Below are 18,856 nucleotides of genomic sequence, written 5' to 3'. Positions count from 1 at the left end.
TAAAAAAAAAAACAAGAAATAAAAAGTGGGCTCTAATAATATGTAGACACATTTAGTGAAATAAGGCTAACTGAGTAGAGCAGAACTCATAATATTTTACAACTGTAAGAACATGTCTGTACATTAGCAAATATTAGATGAGAATAATATTGTCAATATTTACATCTGGTAATTTGGAATTTTAAAAAAACTGTTAGCAAAATTTACTGTAAAGTGTAATTATTAGAAACCAGGCTGGATGCGGTGGCTCACGCTTATAATCCCAGCACTTTGAAAGTCCAAGGCAAGCAGATTGTTTGAGGCCAGGAGTTCAAGACTAACCTGCCCAACATGGCCAAATCCCATCTCTACTAAAAATAGAAAAATAAACCAGACACAGTGGTGCATGCCTGTGACCCCAGCTACTCGGGAAGTTGAGGTGGGAGGATTGCTGGACCTGGGAAGTGGAGGCTGCAGTGATCCGAGATAGTGCACTGCACTCCAGCCTGGGTGACAGCAAGACTCTGTCCCAAGGTTTTGTTTTGGTTAACTTGCTGTCTCCTTTTCCAGGAATTCCTTGTGGGCTACCCCCACCCATCGCTAATGGAGATTTCATTAGCACCAACAGAGAGTATTTTCACTACGGATCAGTGGTGACCTACCGCTGCAATCTTGGAAGCGGAAGGAAAAAGCTGTTTGAGCTCGTGGGTGAGCCTTCCATATACTGCACCAGCAAAGATGACCAAGTGGGCATCTGGAGCGGCCCGGCCCCTCAGTGCATTATACCTAACAAATGTATGCCTCCAAATGTGGAAAATGGAATATTGGTATCTGTCAACAGAAGCTTATTTTCCTTAAATGAAGTTGTGGAGTTTAGGTGTCAGCCTGGCTTTGTCATGAAAGGACCCCGCCGTGTGCAATGCCAGGCCCTGAACAAATGGGAGCCAGAGTTACCAAGCTGCTCCAGGGGTGAGTCTGACTGAGGCCTAGAAGGTCCCTGCAAATGACATGCATTGCTGTTGGATCAGGAGATCAGTATTTGTTCAGGGGGAGGGATGTGTGGTGAGGAGGGTGGGAAAGTAAGTTTTGGGGGAAGAAGCATGAAATTAAGAATCGGGGGTGTGCATGCACCCATGCATATGTGTCTTCATTTTGAAAAGCAAGACCTTAATTAGCCAAGAAAAAAGCGACTGACTTATTAATCAATTCTCAGGGCAAAGTAACAGCTGCAATCTCTCTGAATTATATTGAAAAATTATATGGACTTTATGGTCAACTGTGCACTAAGCACTTTATATGCATTTTCTCATTCATTATTTACAGCAACAGTTTGAAATTGTGCTGTTGTATTATCCATTTAATAGTGACATCAGCTTGGTCTTTCAGAGGTTAAATAAATTAGCCAAGTCACATGTTCTAAGTGAGACACCCAAGATTTTAAAAGGCAGGTGTGTTAGACCCCAGAGTCTGAATGTTTTGTCTCTTGCCATGCTTCTATCAGCATCCATTGGTGAAAGAAAGAGACTGGCTTACAAAGACAGAAATCATAGCCTCATAATAGAAACAAAGACCTTAGAGTTTGTCTATAATGGTCTGCCTCCTACATTTTATTTTTTATTTTATTTTATTTAAAAACTATTTACTAGAGTTGAGGTCCCACTCTGTTGCCTAGGCTGAAGTACAGTGATACAATCATGGCTCACTGCAGCCTCAAACTCCTAGGCTCAAGCCATCCACATCCTACATTTTATCCCTAGGAGTCTAAGTCAAGAGTGAAAGTAACTTGTTCAAAGCCAGTTAAATATTTCTAAATTCATCTTTAATGAAGTATAGATTAGGTTGATGTTAAAATGGGTTCTGATGCCCTAAGCATGAATGAACATGACTGTAAATAAAGGCAGATGTTGAGTCAAATACTCTCCAAATAATATGCTCTCTGGTGACAAAGGACTGGTTTATTTAAGGGCTTATGTTTTTGATGGCTCATCTTGTCTACTGATGCCACAATAGCTGGCTTAGCAGCTGAATGGGAGGTGTTATGGCTGATACGTAGGGACAAAGAGCTTACAATTCTTCTACCAACCCATGTTAGCCTTGTGCAACCACTGAGCTGGGAAGACGAACAGATAAAGGGATATAAAGATGGATGTGTTGAGGCAGGAGATGGGCAGGGCTTGTGTTCTGGTCACAATCCTACTGACCAAAACAGGCTCTGGCCCAGACAGGATGAAGTGAAAAAACAGCAGGAACCAGCAGATGGCGATGAAAGCAATTGCTAGCTGCCCTCATAGTCCCATCAGCACCATGACAGTTTACAAATGCCATGGCAACGACCTAGAAGTTACCGCCCTTTTCCTGGAAAGTTCTAAATAACTCGCCCCTCAATCTGCATTGATCCATTCCTTAATTTACATGTAACTGAAACGGGTTCACAGGAGTATAAATACAGTTGCCTGCCAGCAGCCCTTATGTTGCTGACTCTGAGTGCACTGTCTGTGAGTTAGCCCTGCTCTGCAAGTGGCAGTGCCCTTCACTAAAAGATTGCTGTCTGACACCCCTGGCTCATCCCTGAATTCTTTCCTGGGTGAGGCAAGAACCCTTCCAGAGTAAGCCCCGATTTGGGGGCTTGCCTGTCCAGAAACAGTATGACTGTACTTTAGTCATTGGTGTGCAATCAGAGAAATTGGGGGAAATCTGTAGAACAGACTTGGTCTCAGGTGACAGTCTCATTACCTGACTAACAATGGTACAAATCGGAATTACCTTCCTAGGAAATATGTAGATGGAGAATCCACCAATACTAATAACTCCACATTGGATAGCCAGAGCTAGGAGAAAATACCTCATGCCCTGTAGATTTACAAGTGAATTTGGGGCCTTGTGCTAGGGAGAATTGGGTTCTATTTCTCTATGTCTGACTAGCTATGAGGCCTTCAGGAAGCATAGGAAATTCCCTCGTAAGTAACAAGTGCTCTGGAACTGTCTTTTCCACAGTGTGTCAGCCACCTCCAGAAATCCTGCATGGTGAGCATACCCCAAGTCATCAGGACAAATTTTCACCTGGGCAGGAAGTGTTCTACAGCTGTGAGCCCGGCTATGACCTCAGAGGGGCTGCGTCTCTGCACTGCACGCCCCAGGGAAACTGGAGCCCTGAAGCCCCCAGATGTGCAGGTGCCTCAACTCTCTAGCTTCCAGATTGCTCTCTTTACCCCGCACATGGAGGTCTTACTCCTATTTTTTCTTTTTTTCTTCTTCTAGTGAAATCCTGTGATGACTTCTTGGGTCAACTCCATCATGGCCGTGTGCTAGTTCCATTTAATCTCCAGCTTGGGGCAAAGGTATCCTTTGTCTGTGATGAAGGGTGAGTGTGACCCAGAATTAAGATCAAGGACTTAGCACTGGAGAGTGACTCTTGAGCTCAAGGATCAATCCAAAAAGAGGGATGACCTAGGAAAAGAAGAACCCAGGGAGATTAACTTCTGGAAGTGTAGTTTTAAAATAAGGGTAGGGACTAAGTGACACTACTATCAAGAGATAAAGAGATGAAGAAAAAATGGCACATATAACTCAGTGTCAAGTATAAACAGAAATACAATCACCAGTCCAGAAAAGGGGACTGGCCTAGTGGAAAAGAAGTACTAGAGGACACTAATATCTGAAACAATGATTGGAAAGTGTGGTATGAACCAGCTGGATCCATGAACAGAAGTTTAAAAAGCAAAAAGCTCAACTCATTTGATTTCTCACTTATAGAGGCTCAGAAGTAAAATCATTTTGGAAAATGTGCAGCTTCCAGTAAGGGACAAGGAAAAAAACAATGGCAAGAATACAACAGATCTTGAAAAAAAAAGTATATATATACACATACGGAACATTAGATGTATGAATAAATAATAATTTGCAGACATGAAGAGATAAATAACTATTCTAGGGGGTTGTTAAGAAAAGTTTGATATATAAGAGAAAGTTGTGTATAAGATAAAATAGCATGCAAAGAGTATTTCAAAAAACTTTTAAACAAATAAATAGTGGAATTTGGAATAGGAATGAAAGAGTAAGTAGAAATATTCTAAAATCCAATTATGTATGATTGACAACTTCGCCAGCTGTTATTGCTTTGTCCTCACTGAAAGCTACACTTTTTCCAAAAAGATTTTGCTTCTGAGCCCCTGTCAATGAGAAACTAAGTGAGTTGAGCATTTTCACCTGTGCTTTAGCTTGAGCAGTAAAATGTTAATTAACTTAGGAATTCTCAGGGAGGAGGTTGAGATCTGTCAATGAAGGGAAGAGAGAAATGGTGCATTCACCCAGCCACTACTGCTTTGTTCTTTAGGTTTCGCTTGAAGGGCAGTTCCGTTAGTCATTGTGTCTTGGTTGGAATGAGAAGCCTTTGGAATAACAGTGTTCCTGTGTGTGAACGTGAGTAGATGGAATACTTGTTCAGTCTGGATCTTTCTCTTTGTTTTTTTTCTTAATGTGGTTTGCCCCATGGGATTATCTACTGTTGGTCCCGCTGTTTATGCCTACTTTTGATAGAAATAGTTCTTTGTTGGAATAGATACAAGCAACATTTTGGGGAAAAATAAACCTGAGAATCATGTGTTTTGGGTACCCTCCTATAAATATTTATGAGGAGAGTCTGTGCTATAAATAGAGAGAAATGCTTCATAGAAATAAATGTATGGTAAGATGCTGGGCTAAATTTTTCTCTTCTTTCCTGTCAAAAGTAATAGTCATACTTCAACTTTTCAGTTCTTCCCTCAATCATCCATTTAGTCACATACTCATTCTTTCAACAGAAAATTATTTGAGTACCTACTATGTGCCAAGCAATCTTCTGGGAACTGGGAATATACCTATAAATAAGACAGATAAGTCCACGTTTAGATTTTTGTGCAAGGATAAAGATAAAAATCAAAGACATGAATAGAAATGTTCAAATGATACTAAGTGTTATTAAGAAAATGCTCTTAATTGAGTCAGTGCTCTCAATTGAGAAAGTAGCTGAGGGCCCAAAAGGCAATTGTAGTCAAGCAAACCTCTGGGTGTACCTGAGGGTTCATGCTGGGAGGCTGCTGCAGCAATCTCATCAGAGATGTTGGCCCAGGATAGCAATTGGGAAAGATGATGATGAGAAGTGATCAAATTCTGGATATATTTTGAAGGTGCAGATGACAGAATTTGGTGATGGTGCTTAGATAGAGGGTGTGAAAGAAAGAGAAGAATCATAAACAGTTTCTAGGTTTTTGGCCAGAGCAACCGCCAGGGTAGAATTTGCCTTAGCTGAAATGCAGGGGACTGCGTGAAGTTTGGGAAGGGGGAAATCAAAAGTTACTCTTGGGACATAATTTTAGTGTTCCTCTTAGATATCCAGATGGATATGTCAGAGAGTCCCAGGCTGCCCATAGATATGTAGAAGCCCTCATTGTATCTGCTATGCTTGAAATCAGGACTGAAAGAGATCTTCACCTAGGGAGTGAGTGCTGCTAAAGAACAGATGCATGGACTGAGCCTGGATGTCCAGGATTAAGAGTTGAAAAGGTGAGAAGGAATCAGCAAAGGGGATTATAATGAAGCAGCCACTGCAATAAGAGAAAACACAGGAGGGTGAGGTGCCCTGGAAGCCAAGGGTGTAAATTCCTTTAAAGGACTAGATTAATCAACTGTGTCAAATTCCATAGAGAGGTCAAATTAGGTGAGAACAGAAAATTGATCTTTGGGTTTACCAACTTGGAGGTAACAAGTGGCAGTTTCAGTGGAGTACTGGCAAACACTGATTGGAATGAATTCTAGGGAGAATAAACAGAGGAACTGTAACAGATCATAAACAGTATTTTAGAGGAGTTTTCATGTAAAGAGAGTAGAAATAGGACTATAGCTGGAGAGGGAAATGGCAGCAAGGGGGTTGCTTTTGATTTTTAAGAGGGCAGAAAATAGTGTGTTAAAACCAGAAACACTACTATGTCCAATCTATCCATTTACTTCTTCACTAAATTAATCAGGATATTGGTTCCCCTTCTGATCATAGCTATTAAAAATACATGTTTACAATAGAATTTCGCTCAAATGAATACTTTGCCTTAAATTATTTCAATGTCTTGTACTGATTTATACGATGAAACTTGATAATTTCATCTTACATTGTTGAAAGTCAGCTATTTGAGAATCTTAACTTCCCTGGAATAGTTAAGAAGTATGAAAGAAAAGAAAGAGAAAATACCCTAATGAACCCAACATATATCTGAAATTGCTTACTAGAGTGTAAACATTGGTTAAGCTATTTTAACCTTTGATTAGTTTATCTATAATTCTTTTAAACTGTAATATCCTCTTTCCAAATTCAAAGCAAATTAGAAAGGGGAAGGATGTCCCCAAATAGAGGCATTCCAAGGAATAAATGTGTTTGTTTAGTGGGGGAAAAAAAAAAAAACCTTTAAAAACCAATGAGTATCTCAAAAAACCATAACATTCTTGAGCCTTTTGAAACATATACAGGAGTACACAGTATATTTTATTTCATTTGACAGCATTACTGTAATCTTTCATCTTTATTTTGAAAATCATAATCTTGCATCATCAAGAAAAATTAAATCACTGATATACAAATAATGAATGCATAATATATTTTAGAAAGATGTCTCTAGGATGAAGATTCTTGATATCAAAGATCATATTTATCTTGTGCTTAAAACAGTACTTGACATACAGCAGATATTCAAAAAAATGCTTGTTGAATTAACGGATGATTCCCCTTTAATGTGACTATGAAGATTTTTATTTACTTTAAAGGAATATACCCTTTATTATTCAGAAATATTAACTATCTGAAAAATTTAGGATGCTTAATTTGGCAATGGCTTTTGTAATAAACATTGATTTAGTTGTCATTTCATTTAGCTCCATCTTAGCAGAGGTCTAATACATTTATTTTGCAGTTTCTACTTTCCTTAAGAAAAAAAGTATGCTTAATTGGCAACACAGTCATAGTATGACAACTGTAGAATCACCTTGGATAATAATTTAAAATTTTTTATGGAATTGAGAGCTCTTGTTTTCTTTCTAGATATCTTTTGTCCAAATCCTCCAGCTATCCTTAATGGGAGACACACAGGAGCTCTCCTTGGAGATATTCCCTATGGAAAAGAAATATCTTACACATGTGACCCCCACCCAGACAGAGGGATGACCTTCAACCTCATTGGGGAGAGCACCATCCGCTGCACAAGTGACCTTCAAGGGAATGGGGTTTGGAGCAGCCCCGCCCCTCGCTGTGAACTTTCTGTTCGTGCTGGTCAGTATCTGTTTCCACATATCCTAAATGGGTTCAGAATATCTGGACCCATCCCTCATGTTTCTGTAATAAGACTATGGTATGTTTTTGTGAGCTTAACTTTGTCATAAGTGGAAATGACAAAATTACATACCATAGCTAAAACAGATGGGTTTCAGCAGTGCCAAGGTATGTTTAAATCTATAAGATGAGAACTCTTCTTGCTGGTGGAGTGGAAGAGGGTGGGGTAATGGGACTGAGGGGAGGGGTGGAGGGAAGGTAGTAGGGCGCAGTGATGTAATTCAGGAGGAAAAATGTATTCACTGGAGAGGACATGAAAACAACTGCCTATGAACACTAACCAGTATCTGTATAATTGACAGACACTCTCCATAAGTTCATGAGGGGTACATGGGCATGCAAAGTTCAAAATTGAAAATGTGGATATTATTTAGCTAAGGTTTTAAACTAGTGTTCTGCTGCATGGGCTAAGTAACCAAAAAGACTCTCTTCATCTTGACTTAACATTTGTCCACTTGTCAGCTTGCCTCCAGGTCGTCTCAATCTTTGTACTTGAACTGTTCCACTCAGGGTAAGAAGCAAGGAAACAGTAGCCCAAAGAAAAGAGTAGGAAAAGGAAGAGTCTGTTTCTTCCTAAGGAGGGGGAGAAGTCGCCTAGTCCTTTTGGGCAAATATTAGGTCTTTTCCAGAACAGAAGCTGTAGTAGATTAGGGATGTGGTACCAGCCTTGGAATATTCCATTATCCACAGGGAAGCCCTGAGAGAGAAGAACAAGCCAAGGTGAAAAGGCTAACCCTGATGACAGGCATGTAACCTGTCTGTTACCTTTACCCTCCAACTGAGTGCTACTAATCAGAATCCAGTAAAGTTTTTAATGCAAATGCCTAGACCCCAGTGAAGTCTTAATGAATGAACAGATGGAGGAAGTCTTCTCCAAAGGGAAGGGAGTGGAGTTCAGACTGTATTTGAAAATATGCAGCACATGGCTGGGCACAGTAGCTCACACCTATAATCCCAGCGCTTTTGGAGGCCGAGGTGAGAGGATTGTTTGAGGCCAGGAGTTCAAGACCAACCTGGCCAACACAGCAAGATCCTATCTCTATAAAAAATAAAATTAAAAAATTGTAAAACAAAAAAGTAAAAATATGCAGCACACAATATACTCTCTCAAAAAGAAGACATAGCTTCTTACAGGAGGCTGATGGCTTAGTCTGTTTTGTTCTGGTTCTTTTTTTGTTTTGTTTTGTTTTTGTTTGTGTATGTACTTTTTTTTGAGACAGAGGGTCTTGCTCTTTTGCCCAGGCTAGAGTAGAGTGGTGCAATTATAGTTTACTGCAGCCTCAACCTCCCTGGCTCAAGCAAGCCTCCCATCTCAGCCTCCCAAATAGCTGGGACCACAGGTGCATGCCACCTCCCAGCTAATTCTTGTATTTTATGTAGACCAGTTTTTGTCATGTTGCCCAGGCTGGTCTTGAACTCCTGGGCTAAAGCAATCCACCTGCCTTGGCCTCCCAAAGTGGTGGGACTACAAGGCGTGAGCCACCATGCCCAGCCTATTTTGTTTTATCTTTAAATGTGTGGTTTAGCATCAGAAGAACAACACTGTATTAGTTTCCTAGGGCTGCTGTAACAAATTACCACAAACTAGGTGGCTTAAAACAGAAGAAACTTATTATTTCACAGTTTTGTAGGCTAGAAGTCTGAAATTGAGATGTTGGCAGGGGTATTTTCCCATCTTCTAAGGCTCTAGAAAATAACCAATTCCTTACTTCTTCCAGCTCCTGCTGGTTCCTGGAATTCCTTGGTATTCCTTGGTTTGTGGATGCATCATTCCAATCCCTGCCTCCATCATAGCCTTTTCCCCTGTGTCTCTATATTTCAAATCCCTCCACTTTTTCCCTGATAGGGACACCAGTCATTGGATTTAGGGCCCACTCTAAGTAAAAGATGATCTAATCTCAAGATGCTAACCTTAATTCTATCTGAAAAACCATTATTACAAATAAGTTTCTATTCTGAGGTTTTAGGTAGAGATATCTTTTGGGAGAACATAATTCAACTCACTACAACGGGTATCTGCTATGAAAGGCCAGAGAGTCAGTTTATGCTGGGCACCCTGAGAATGGAGTAGATGGAGAGAGATAATAAAATATGTCTTGCTACTCATGAGTGAATTAGCACAAATACATGAGCATTTGAGCAGTTAACTGAGGATATAGGCACTCCGACAGGAGGTCTGACATATGAAACTACAAGCTGGAGTTCTTGTTTTGGTGAAATAAGGGAAGAAAGATCAGAAAGCTGAGTGATCTTCCAAATAGTAAAAAAAAAAAAAAAAAATTCCGCTGAGTAGATGCCATTGAAAAGTTTATGCCAAGGTAATATCAAAGAGAAGAAAATCTTTTGCTATTTTTGTAAGTCTGTTTCTGTGATCCACCTATCAGCTTAATTGGAGAGAAACAGGAGGTAGGGTGGAAGTCTCTCTGCTAACTTTGATATTCCTGTGGTTTTGTTCTCCAGGTCACTGTAAAACCCCAGAGCAGTTTCCATTTGCCAGTCCTACAATCCCAATTAATGACTTTGAGTTTCCAGTCGGGACATCTTTGAATTATGAATGCCATCCTGGGTATTTTGGGAGAATGTTCTCTATCTCCTGCCTAGAAAACTTGGTCTGGTCAAGTGTTGAAGACAACTGTAGACGTAAGTAACCCCTCCCTGGGAACTACTTCATGTCTCTTAAAGCATAGATGGGACCAGGCTTGGTGGCTCACGCCTGTAATCCCAGCACTTTGGGAGGCCAAAGCTGGCAGACAGCTTGAGCTCAGGAGCTTGCAACCAGCCTGGGCAACATGGCCAAACCCCATCTGTACAAACAACAACAATAAAAACAGTGTGGGATTTGATTCAATTTGCTCAAATTTTGGAGGCAAGATGTCTATATTTGCCCAAGGTATTTTGATAAAGGGTGGTCTTGTACATCACCCCTTTTTATTGCTCAGAGTTCCTGAACCTTGGATTTCATGAGAATGGCTCTCACAAAAGAATTAGAGAGAAAATTTATATTCACTGTAGATCATCCTTGATGGCTGAAACCATGAAATGAATGAAACAGGGGTACAAAAGAAATTTATGTGGGTTACAGTGAACTGTGCTTGGCTAACTAAAAATAGGGGAGACATCCCAAATTTTGAGGCATTTGATTTTGGCTGGTGGAATGAGAGTACAATACTTTAGCCATAAATGACTTGTTTTGTTTTGTTTTTTGTTTTGTTTCTGTTGTTGTGTTTTTTGTTGTTGTTGTTTGTTTGTTTTTTCTGAGATGGAGCCTCACTCTGTCACCCAGGCCGGAGTGTGGTGCGATCTTGGCTCACTGCAACCTCCTGGGTTCGAGCAAGTCTCCCTGCCTCAGTCTCCTGAGTAGCTGGGATTACAGGCACCCACCCCCACGCCCAGCTAATTTTTGTATTTTTTAGTAGAGGTGGAGTTTTGCCACGTTGGCCAGACTTGTCTTGAACTCCTGACCTCAGGAGATCTGCCTGCCTTGGCCTCCCAAAGTGCTAGGATTACAAGCGTGAGCCCATACATAACTTTTATTGGGAGATGTAAGGTAGTCTTTTTTAAAGTGGTGTTCTGTAGCTGCATGGTTCTGAAGTTGTATGCCAAGTTTCTTCAAAGCAGTCAATTCCATTAAACAATTGGAACTGTATATGCTGTTTAGTATGCCACACTCCAGTTTGAACCTTACAAACAAAGGTAAGTTGAACTCTACACTTAATCCCAAATTCTGCTTCTTCCCCCTAGGAAAATCATGTGGAACTCCTCCAGAACCCTTCAATGGAATGGTGCATATAAACACAGATACCCAGTTTGGATCAACAGTTAATTATTCTTGTAATGAAGGGTGAGTTGAGAATACCATCTCTTGAATATGAGTTCCAGAACAGCAGAGCAACTTTGGATCCAGTCTCAGATAGACAAACTAAACTATTGCTACCTTTACTTTAAAAGCAAGCAATAGGACTTCTAGATGGAGATGACACCTTGGACATAGCATATTATCAAAGGAATACAAAAAAGAAGGAACAATATGTATTGTATTGTAAACCAGGTGAGGGCACCATGTTCCTGTCAAAGGTGGTACATGTGAAACCTGGTCAGGCATTCATTGGATGAAAAGGAGCAGCTTACAAATAAGTGAAAGGAAAAAAGGTAGTTGAACCATGCGAACCTCCTTAACTGAGATCGGTAGGTACTACCGTTGAGTTGGAGGACTCTGAAGCAGGGTTTGGGAGGGTAAATCTTAATTGTAACAGAAGCTCTGGAAGATAATGCATCAAAGTGCACACAAAGAGGAGAACACTATGGGGTTCTTGTTCTTGACTTCTCCTTGGGACAAGTAGCCACACCAGAAGCCATTGCCTCAACTGAGAAGGGGCTTTTAAAGACCCTGGAGTGGACCTCCAGCAAACTCCAGTAGACCTGCAGCAGAGGGGCCTGACTGTTAGAAGAAAAGCTAACAAACATAAAGGAAGAGCATTAACATCAACAAAAAGGACGTCCACATGAAAACCCCATCCAAAGGTCACCAACATCAAAGACCAAAGATAGATTAATCCATGAAGACGAGGAAAAACCAGCACAAAAAGGCTGAAAATTCCCAAAACCAGAAAGCCTCTTCTCCTCCAAAGGATCCCAACTCCTTGCTAGCAAGGGAACAAAACTGGATGGAGAATGAGTTTGACAAATCGACAGAAGTAGGCTTCAGAAGGTGGGTAATCACAAACTCCTTCAAGCAAAAGGAGCATGTTCTAACCCAATGCAAGGAAGCAAGAGCCTTGAAAAACAGGTTAGAGGAATTGCTAACCAGAATAACCAGTTTAGAGAAGAACATAAATGACCTGATTGAGCTAAAAACACAACACAAGAACTTTATGAAGCATACACAAGTATCAATAGCCAAATTGATCAAGTGAAACAAAGGATATCAGAGATTGAAGATCAAGTTAATGAAATAAAGCATGAAGACCAAAAAGAATGAAAAGGAATGAACAAAGCCTCCAAGAAATATGGGACTATGTGAAAAGACCAAACCTACGTTTGATTGGTGTACCTGAAAGTGCTGGAGAGAATGGAACCAAGTGTGAAAACACTCTTCAAGATATTATCCAGGAGAACTTCCCCAACCTAGCAAGACAGGCCAGCATTCAAATTCAGGAAATACAGAGAACACCACAAAGATACTCCTTGAGAAGAGCAACCCCAAGACACATAATTGTCAGATTCACCAAGGTTGAAATGAAGGAAAAAATGTTAAAGGCAGCCAGAGAGAAAGGTCAGGTAACCCACAAAGGGAAGCCCATCAGACTAACAGTGAATCTCTCTGCAGAAACCCTACAAGCCAGAAGAGAGTGGCAGCTAATACTTAACATTCTTAAAGAAAAGAATTTTCAACCCAGAATTTCATATCCAGCCAAACTAAGCTTCATAAGTGAAGGAGAAATAAAATCCTTTACAAACAAGCAAATGCTGAGGGATTTTGTCACCACCAGACCTGCCTTACAAGAGCTCCTGAAGGGAACACTAAACATGGAAAGGAATAACTGGTACCAGCCACTGCGAAAACATACCAAATTATAAAGACCATCAACAATATGAAGAAACCACATCAACTAACGGGAAAAATAACAAGTTAGCATCATAATGACAGAATCAAATTTACACATAGCAATGCTAACATTAAATGTAAATTGGCTAAATGCCCCCAATTAAAAGACACTGACTGGCAAATTGGATAAAGAGTCAAGACCCATTGGTGTGCTGTATTCAGGAGACCCATCTCATGTGCCAAGACACACACAGGCTCAAAGTAAAGGGATGGAGGAATATTTACCAAGCAAATGGAAAGCAAATAAAAGCAGGGGTTACAATCCTAGACTCTGATAAAACATACTTTACACCAACAAAGATCAAAAGAGACAAGGGCATTACATAATGGTAAAGGGATCAATGCAACAAGAAGAGCTAACTATCCTAAATATATATGCACCCAATACAGGAGCACCCAGATTCATAAAGCAAGTTCTTAAAGACGTACAAAGAGACTTAGATTCCCACACAATAATAGTGGGAGACTTTAACACCCCACTGTCAATATTAGACAGATCAATGAGACAGAAGATTAACAAGGATATTCAGGACTTGAACTCACCTCTGGACCAAGCAGACCTAATAGACATCTATAGCACTCTCCACCCAAATCAGCAGAATATACATTCTTCTCAGCACTACATAGCACTTATTCTAAAATCGACCACATAATTGGAAGTAAAGCACCCTCAAAATGCAAAAGAATGGAAATCATAACAAACAGTCTTTCAGACCACGGTGCAATCAAATTAGAACTCAGGATTAAGAAACTCACTCAAAACCACACAACTACATGGAAACTGAACAACTTCTCTGAATGATTACTGGCTAAATAATGAAATTAAGGCAGAAATAAGTAAGTTCTTTGAAACTGATGAGAACAAAGACACACTACACCAGAATCCCTGGGACACAGCTAAAGCAGTGTGTACAGGGAAATTTATAGCACTGAATGCCCACAGGAGAAAGCAGAAAAGATCTAAAATCAACACCCTAACATCACAATTAAAGAACTAGAGAAGCAAGAGCAAACAAATTCAAAAGCTAGCAAAAGACAAGAAATAACTAAGATGAGAGCAGAACTGAGGAAGATAGAGACACGAAAAAAACTTCAAAAAATCAATGAATCCAGGAGCTGGTTTTTTGAAAAGATTAACAAAATAGACCACTAGCTAGGCTAATAAAGAAGAAAAGAGAGAAGAATCAAATAGACACAATAAAAGATGATAAAGGGGATATCACCACTGATCTTACAGAAATACAAACTACCATCAGAGGATACTATAAACACCTCTGCGCAAATAAACTAGAAAATCTAGAAGAAATGGATAAATTCCTGGACACATACACCCTCCCAAAACTAAAACAGGAAGAAGTCGAATCCCTGAATAGGCCAAAAACAAGTTCTGAAATTGAGGCAGTAATTAATAGCCTACCAACCAAAAAAAAAGCCCTGAAACAGATGGATTCACAGTCAAATTCTACCAGAGGTACAAAGAGGAGCTGGTACCTTCCTTCTAAACTATTCCAAACAATAGAAAAAGAGGGACTCCTCCCTAACTCATTTTATGAGGCCAGCATCATCCTGATACCAAAACGTGGCAGAGACACAACAAAAAAGGAAAATTTCTGGCCAATATCCCTGATGAACGTTGATGCAAAAAATTCTCAATAAAATACTGGCAAACTGAATCCAGCAGCACATCAAAAAGCTTATCCACCATGATCAAGTTGGCTTCATCCCTGGGATGCAAGGCTGGTTCAACATATGCAAATCAATAAATGTAATCCAGCACATAAACAGAACCAATGATAAAAACAACATGATCATCTCAATAGATGCAGAGAAGGGCTTTGATAAAATTCGACAGCCCTTCGTGTTAAAAACTCTCAATAAACTAGGCATTGATGGAATGTATCTCAAAATAATAAGAGCTATTTATAACAAACCCACACCAATATCATACTGAATGGGCAAAAGCTGGAAGCATGCCCTTTGAAAACCAGCACAAGACAAGGATGCCCTCTCACACCACTCCTATTCAACATAGTATTGGAAGTTCTGGCCAGGGCGATCAGGTGAGAGAAAGAAATAAAGGGTATTCAAATAGGAAGAGAGGAAGTCAAATTGTCTCTGTTTGTATATGACATGATTATATATTTAGAAAACCCCATTGTCTCAGCCCAAAATCTCCTTAATCTGATAAGCAACCTCAGTAGTCTCAGGATACAAAATCAATGCAAAAATCACAAGCATTCCTATACACCAATAATAGACAAACAGAGAGCCAAATCATGAGTGAACTCCCACTCGCAATTCCTGCAAAGAGAATAAAATACCTTGGAATACAACTTACAAGGGATATGAAGGACGTCTTCAAGTAGAGCTACAAACCACTGCTCAAGGAAGTAAGAGAGGACACAAACAAATGAAAAACATTTCATGAATATGGATAGAAATAATCAATATCGTGAAAATGGCCATACTGCCCAAGGTAATTTATAAATTCAATGCTACCCCCATCAAACTACCAATGGCTTTCTTCACAGGATTAGAAAAACAAACAAACAAACAAACAAAAAAAAAAAAAAAACGACTTTAAAGTTCATATGGAACCAAGAAAGAGCCCGCATAGCCAAGACAATCCTAAGCAAAAAAAGCAAAGTTGGAGGCATCATGCTACCTGACTTCAAACTATACTACAAGACTACAGTAACCAAAACAGCATCGTACTGGTACCAATACAGATATATAGACTAGTGGAACAGAACAGAGGCCTCAGAAATAACATCTACAATACAACCACACATCTACAATCATCTAGTCTTTGACAAACCTGACAAAAACAAGCAATGGGGAAAGGATTCCCTATTTAATAAATGGTATTGGGAAAACTGGCTAGCCATATGCAGAAAACTGAAGTTGGACCCCTTCCTTTACACTTTATACAAAAATTAACTCAAGATGGATTAAAGACTTAAATGTTAGATCTAAAACCATACAAACCCTAGAAGAAAACCTAGGCAATACCATTCAGGACATAGGCATGGGCAAAGACTTCAGGACTAAAACACCAAAAGCAATGGCAACAAAAGCCAAAATTGACAAATGGGATCTAATTAAACTAAAGAGCTTCTGCACAGCAAAAGAAACTATCATCAGAGTGAACAGGCAACCTACAAGATGGGAGAAAATTTTTGCAATCCATCCATCTGACAAAGGACTAATACTCAGAATCTACAAGGAACTTAAACAAATTTACAAGAAAAAACAACCCCACAAAAAGTGAGCAAAGGATGTGAACAAACACTTCTCAAAAGAAGACATTTATGCAGCCAACAAACATGAAAAAAAGCTCATCATCACTGGTTATTAGAGAAATGCAAATCAAAATCACATTGAGATACCATCTCACGCCAGTTAGAGTGGCGATCATTAAAAAGTCAGGAAACAACAGATGCTGGAGAGGATGTGGAGAAATAGAAATGCTTTTACACTGTTGGTGGGAGTGTAAATTCGTTCAGCCATTGTGGATGAGTGTGGTGATTCCTTAAGGATCTAGGACCAGAAATGTCATTTGACCTAGCAATCCCATTACTGAGTATATACCCAAAGGATTGTAAATCATCCTTCTATAAAGACACATGCACTGTATGTTTATTGCAGCACTATTCACAATAGCAAAGACTTGGAACCAACCCAAATGCCCATCAATGATAGACTGGATAAAGAAAATGTGGCACATGTACACCATGAAATACTATGCAGCCATAAAAAAGGATGAGTTCATGTCCTTTGCAGGGACATGGATGAAGCTGGAAACCATCATTCTCAACAAACTAAAACAGGAACATAAAACCAAGCATCGCATGTTCTCATTCATAAGTGGGAGTTGAACAATGAGAACACATGGACTCAGGGAGGGGAACATCACACACTGGGGCCTGTCAGAGGGTAGGAGTCTAGGGGAGGGATAGCATTAGGAGAAATAGCTAATGTAGATGATGGGTTGATGGGTGCAGCAAACCACCATGTCATGTGTATACCTATGTAACACATCTGCACGTCCTGCACATGTATCCCAGAATTTAAAGTATAATAATAATAAAAAAGACTATGTACTCATTTTTGGTTGCCATGATAAATTCAGAGAGGGAAAACATGATATACATTAAATTTTACTGCAATAACTAAGTGCCCCTTGTCATCAACCTCATTCTATTCTATCACTAGAGTGAGTCAGTATTCATCCTTTCTGACTGTCTGAGCCTGGATGATTTAAACTGCTTTGCACACAACCCCTTGACCAACCTCTTCTCACCTCCCATTGTGAATGAACATAGATTTCCCTATGTAAGCAAAACAAAATATCACCATATCTAAGGCAAGATAAAGCAATTGAAAATAAAAGAAATCAACCTAAGAGATCTGAGAAATATTCATCTGCACAACAGTTTACTCCAATAAACAGGGGACAATCTTTAGAAACCTCTCATACACATTTGTAACATAGAATTGATGAAACTATAAGAGGCATTTATAAGATTTAATTATCTGATATCAGAAAAGTTGAGATGTGAATGAAAAACATGGGCATCTGAAAAGGAGTAGTGACTGGTAGATTGGAGCCTGCCCTCTACCCCCAGAAAAAAAAAAAAAAAAACACCAAAGGGATCATGAAGACAAGATTGAATTCTCCAGAATTCATCAAGGACCAGACTTGAAACGACACACATATACACACAAACATACAGGGATATAATACAGAAATTCCAGAAAAGAAATAAAAGAAAGCAGAATGAGTAGAAGCATTAATTAGCACATAATGGAAGATAATTTCTCAGGCTATAAAGAAAAATACTAAATTGATCCTTGAAGGCTTACTAAACAAATCAAGATTAACAATAATGGGCCCTGGCCCTACGTGGAGAAAATTATGCCATCCAGATATAAAAACAAAATAGTGCCACTCTCCAGATATAAACGGAAAACAAGAAATTCATATTAACACCAAGCTTCTGTTCTGTAACACTAAGTAGTAGAAGTTAGTGTTTGAGAGGAAATGTTGTACAATACAATTTCTGTACTCAGCCAAGCTACCATTCATCTGCAAGGCACAGATGCATCATCTTAAATAAGCAGGAACCCCAAACATATACCAATTAGATACACTGCCTACAGAACGAAAAACTCCCACAAAGCTGTGGGAGTCTTATTTTTGAAGAAGAAATCAAAATTCCAAATGGTGTTGTATCAAAGAAATATTAATGGGGCACAAAATCAGTTAAATGGGGTCACTAAAACTGTTTTATTTAATATGGAAATAAAATATCAAAGCAGGACTAATTCTTGAAAGATAATTCGTGTAATATGAAAAGAAGAAACTTGTTATAAAAAATAGATTTTATCACTTTAGGAAGTTAGAGATCAAGTAAGGAAAACCATCATAAACTTTTAATATGTGGGGGACACATATTCTTGACATAAAAAATAAAGAGAAAATGGTACTTCACACCAGTATAAAATCGAAATATATATGTTAAAAATCAAATTTTAAAAGATAATCAGAAGGGTGAAACAACTTGGTCCATAAAACAAAAGAGGGGTTAGAGAAACAAGAGCTAGCAAGCTTTCTGTCTGTTTTGGGAAACCAGTATTATTATGTTGAAGTGAATTAAAAAATGTGTTTTAATGCCTCAGTTTTTCTAATATAATAAATATTAAAAGATATAAGCTCCAATGGTAAAACCACTTTGAGGTCCTTAACAATTTTTAAAGTGGGCGGGCGCGGTGGCTCATGCCTGTAATCCCAACACTTTGGGAGGCCGAGGCGGGCAGATCACCTGAGGTCGGGAGTTCGAGACCAGCCGGCCAACATGGGGAAACTCTGTCTCTACTAAAAAATACAAAATTAGCCAGGCGTGGTGGTACATGCCTCT

General features: G+C 39.3%; 1 protein-coding gene across 2 annotated transcripts in view; it reads left to right on the top strand.

Annotated features, from left to right (window-relative positions):
- Positions 1 to 18,856, top strand: part of CR1 (complement C3b/C4b receptor 1 (Knops blood group)) — a 204,860-nt gene that overhangs the window by 61,295 nt on the left and 124,709 nt on the right. For both annotated transcript variants that reach the window (XM_025396262.1, XM_025396253.1), the window contains exons 21-27: positions 550 to 948; positions 2,974 to 3,150; positions 3,238 to 3,340; positions 4,313 to 4,398; positions 7,043 to 7,270; positions 9,791 to 9,970; positions 11,072 to 11,171. In XM_025396262.1, the coding sequence (XP_025252047.1) occupies positions 550 to 948; positions 2,974 to 3,150; positions 3,238 to 3,340; positions 4,313 to 4,398; positions 7,043 to 7,270; positions 9,791 to 9,970; positions 11,072 to 11,171 (1,273 nt within the window). The remainder of the gene's footprint in view (positions 1 to 549; positions 949 to 2,973; positions 3,151 to 3,237; positions 3,341 to 4,312; positions 4,399 to 7,042; positions 7,271 to 9,790; positions 9,971 to 11,071; positions 11,172 to 18,856) is intronic.

The sequence above is a fragment of the Theropithecus gelada genome, chromosome 1 (genome assembly GCF_003255815.1).
Source record: "Theropithecus gelada isolate Dixy chromosome 1, Tgel_1.0, whole genome shotgun sequence".
Taxonomy (NCBI): Eukaryota; Metazoa; Chordata; class Mammalia; order Primates; family Cercopithecidae; genus Theropithecus; species Theropithecus gelada.
This window is presented reverse-complemented; position numbering and strand designations above follow the sequence as displayed.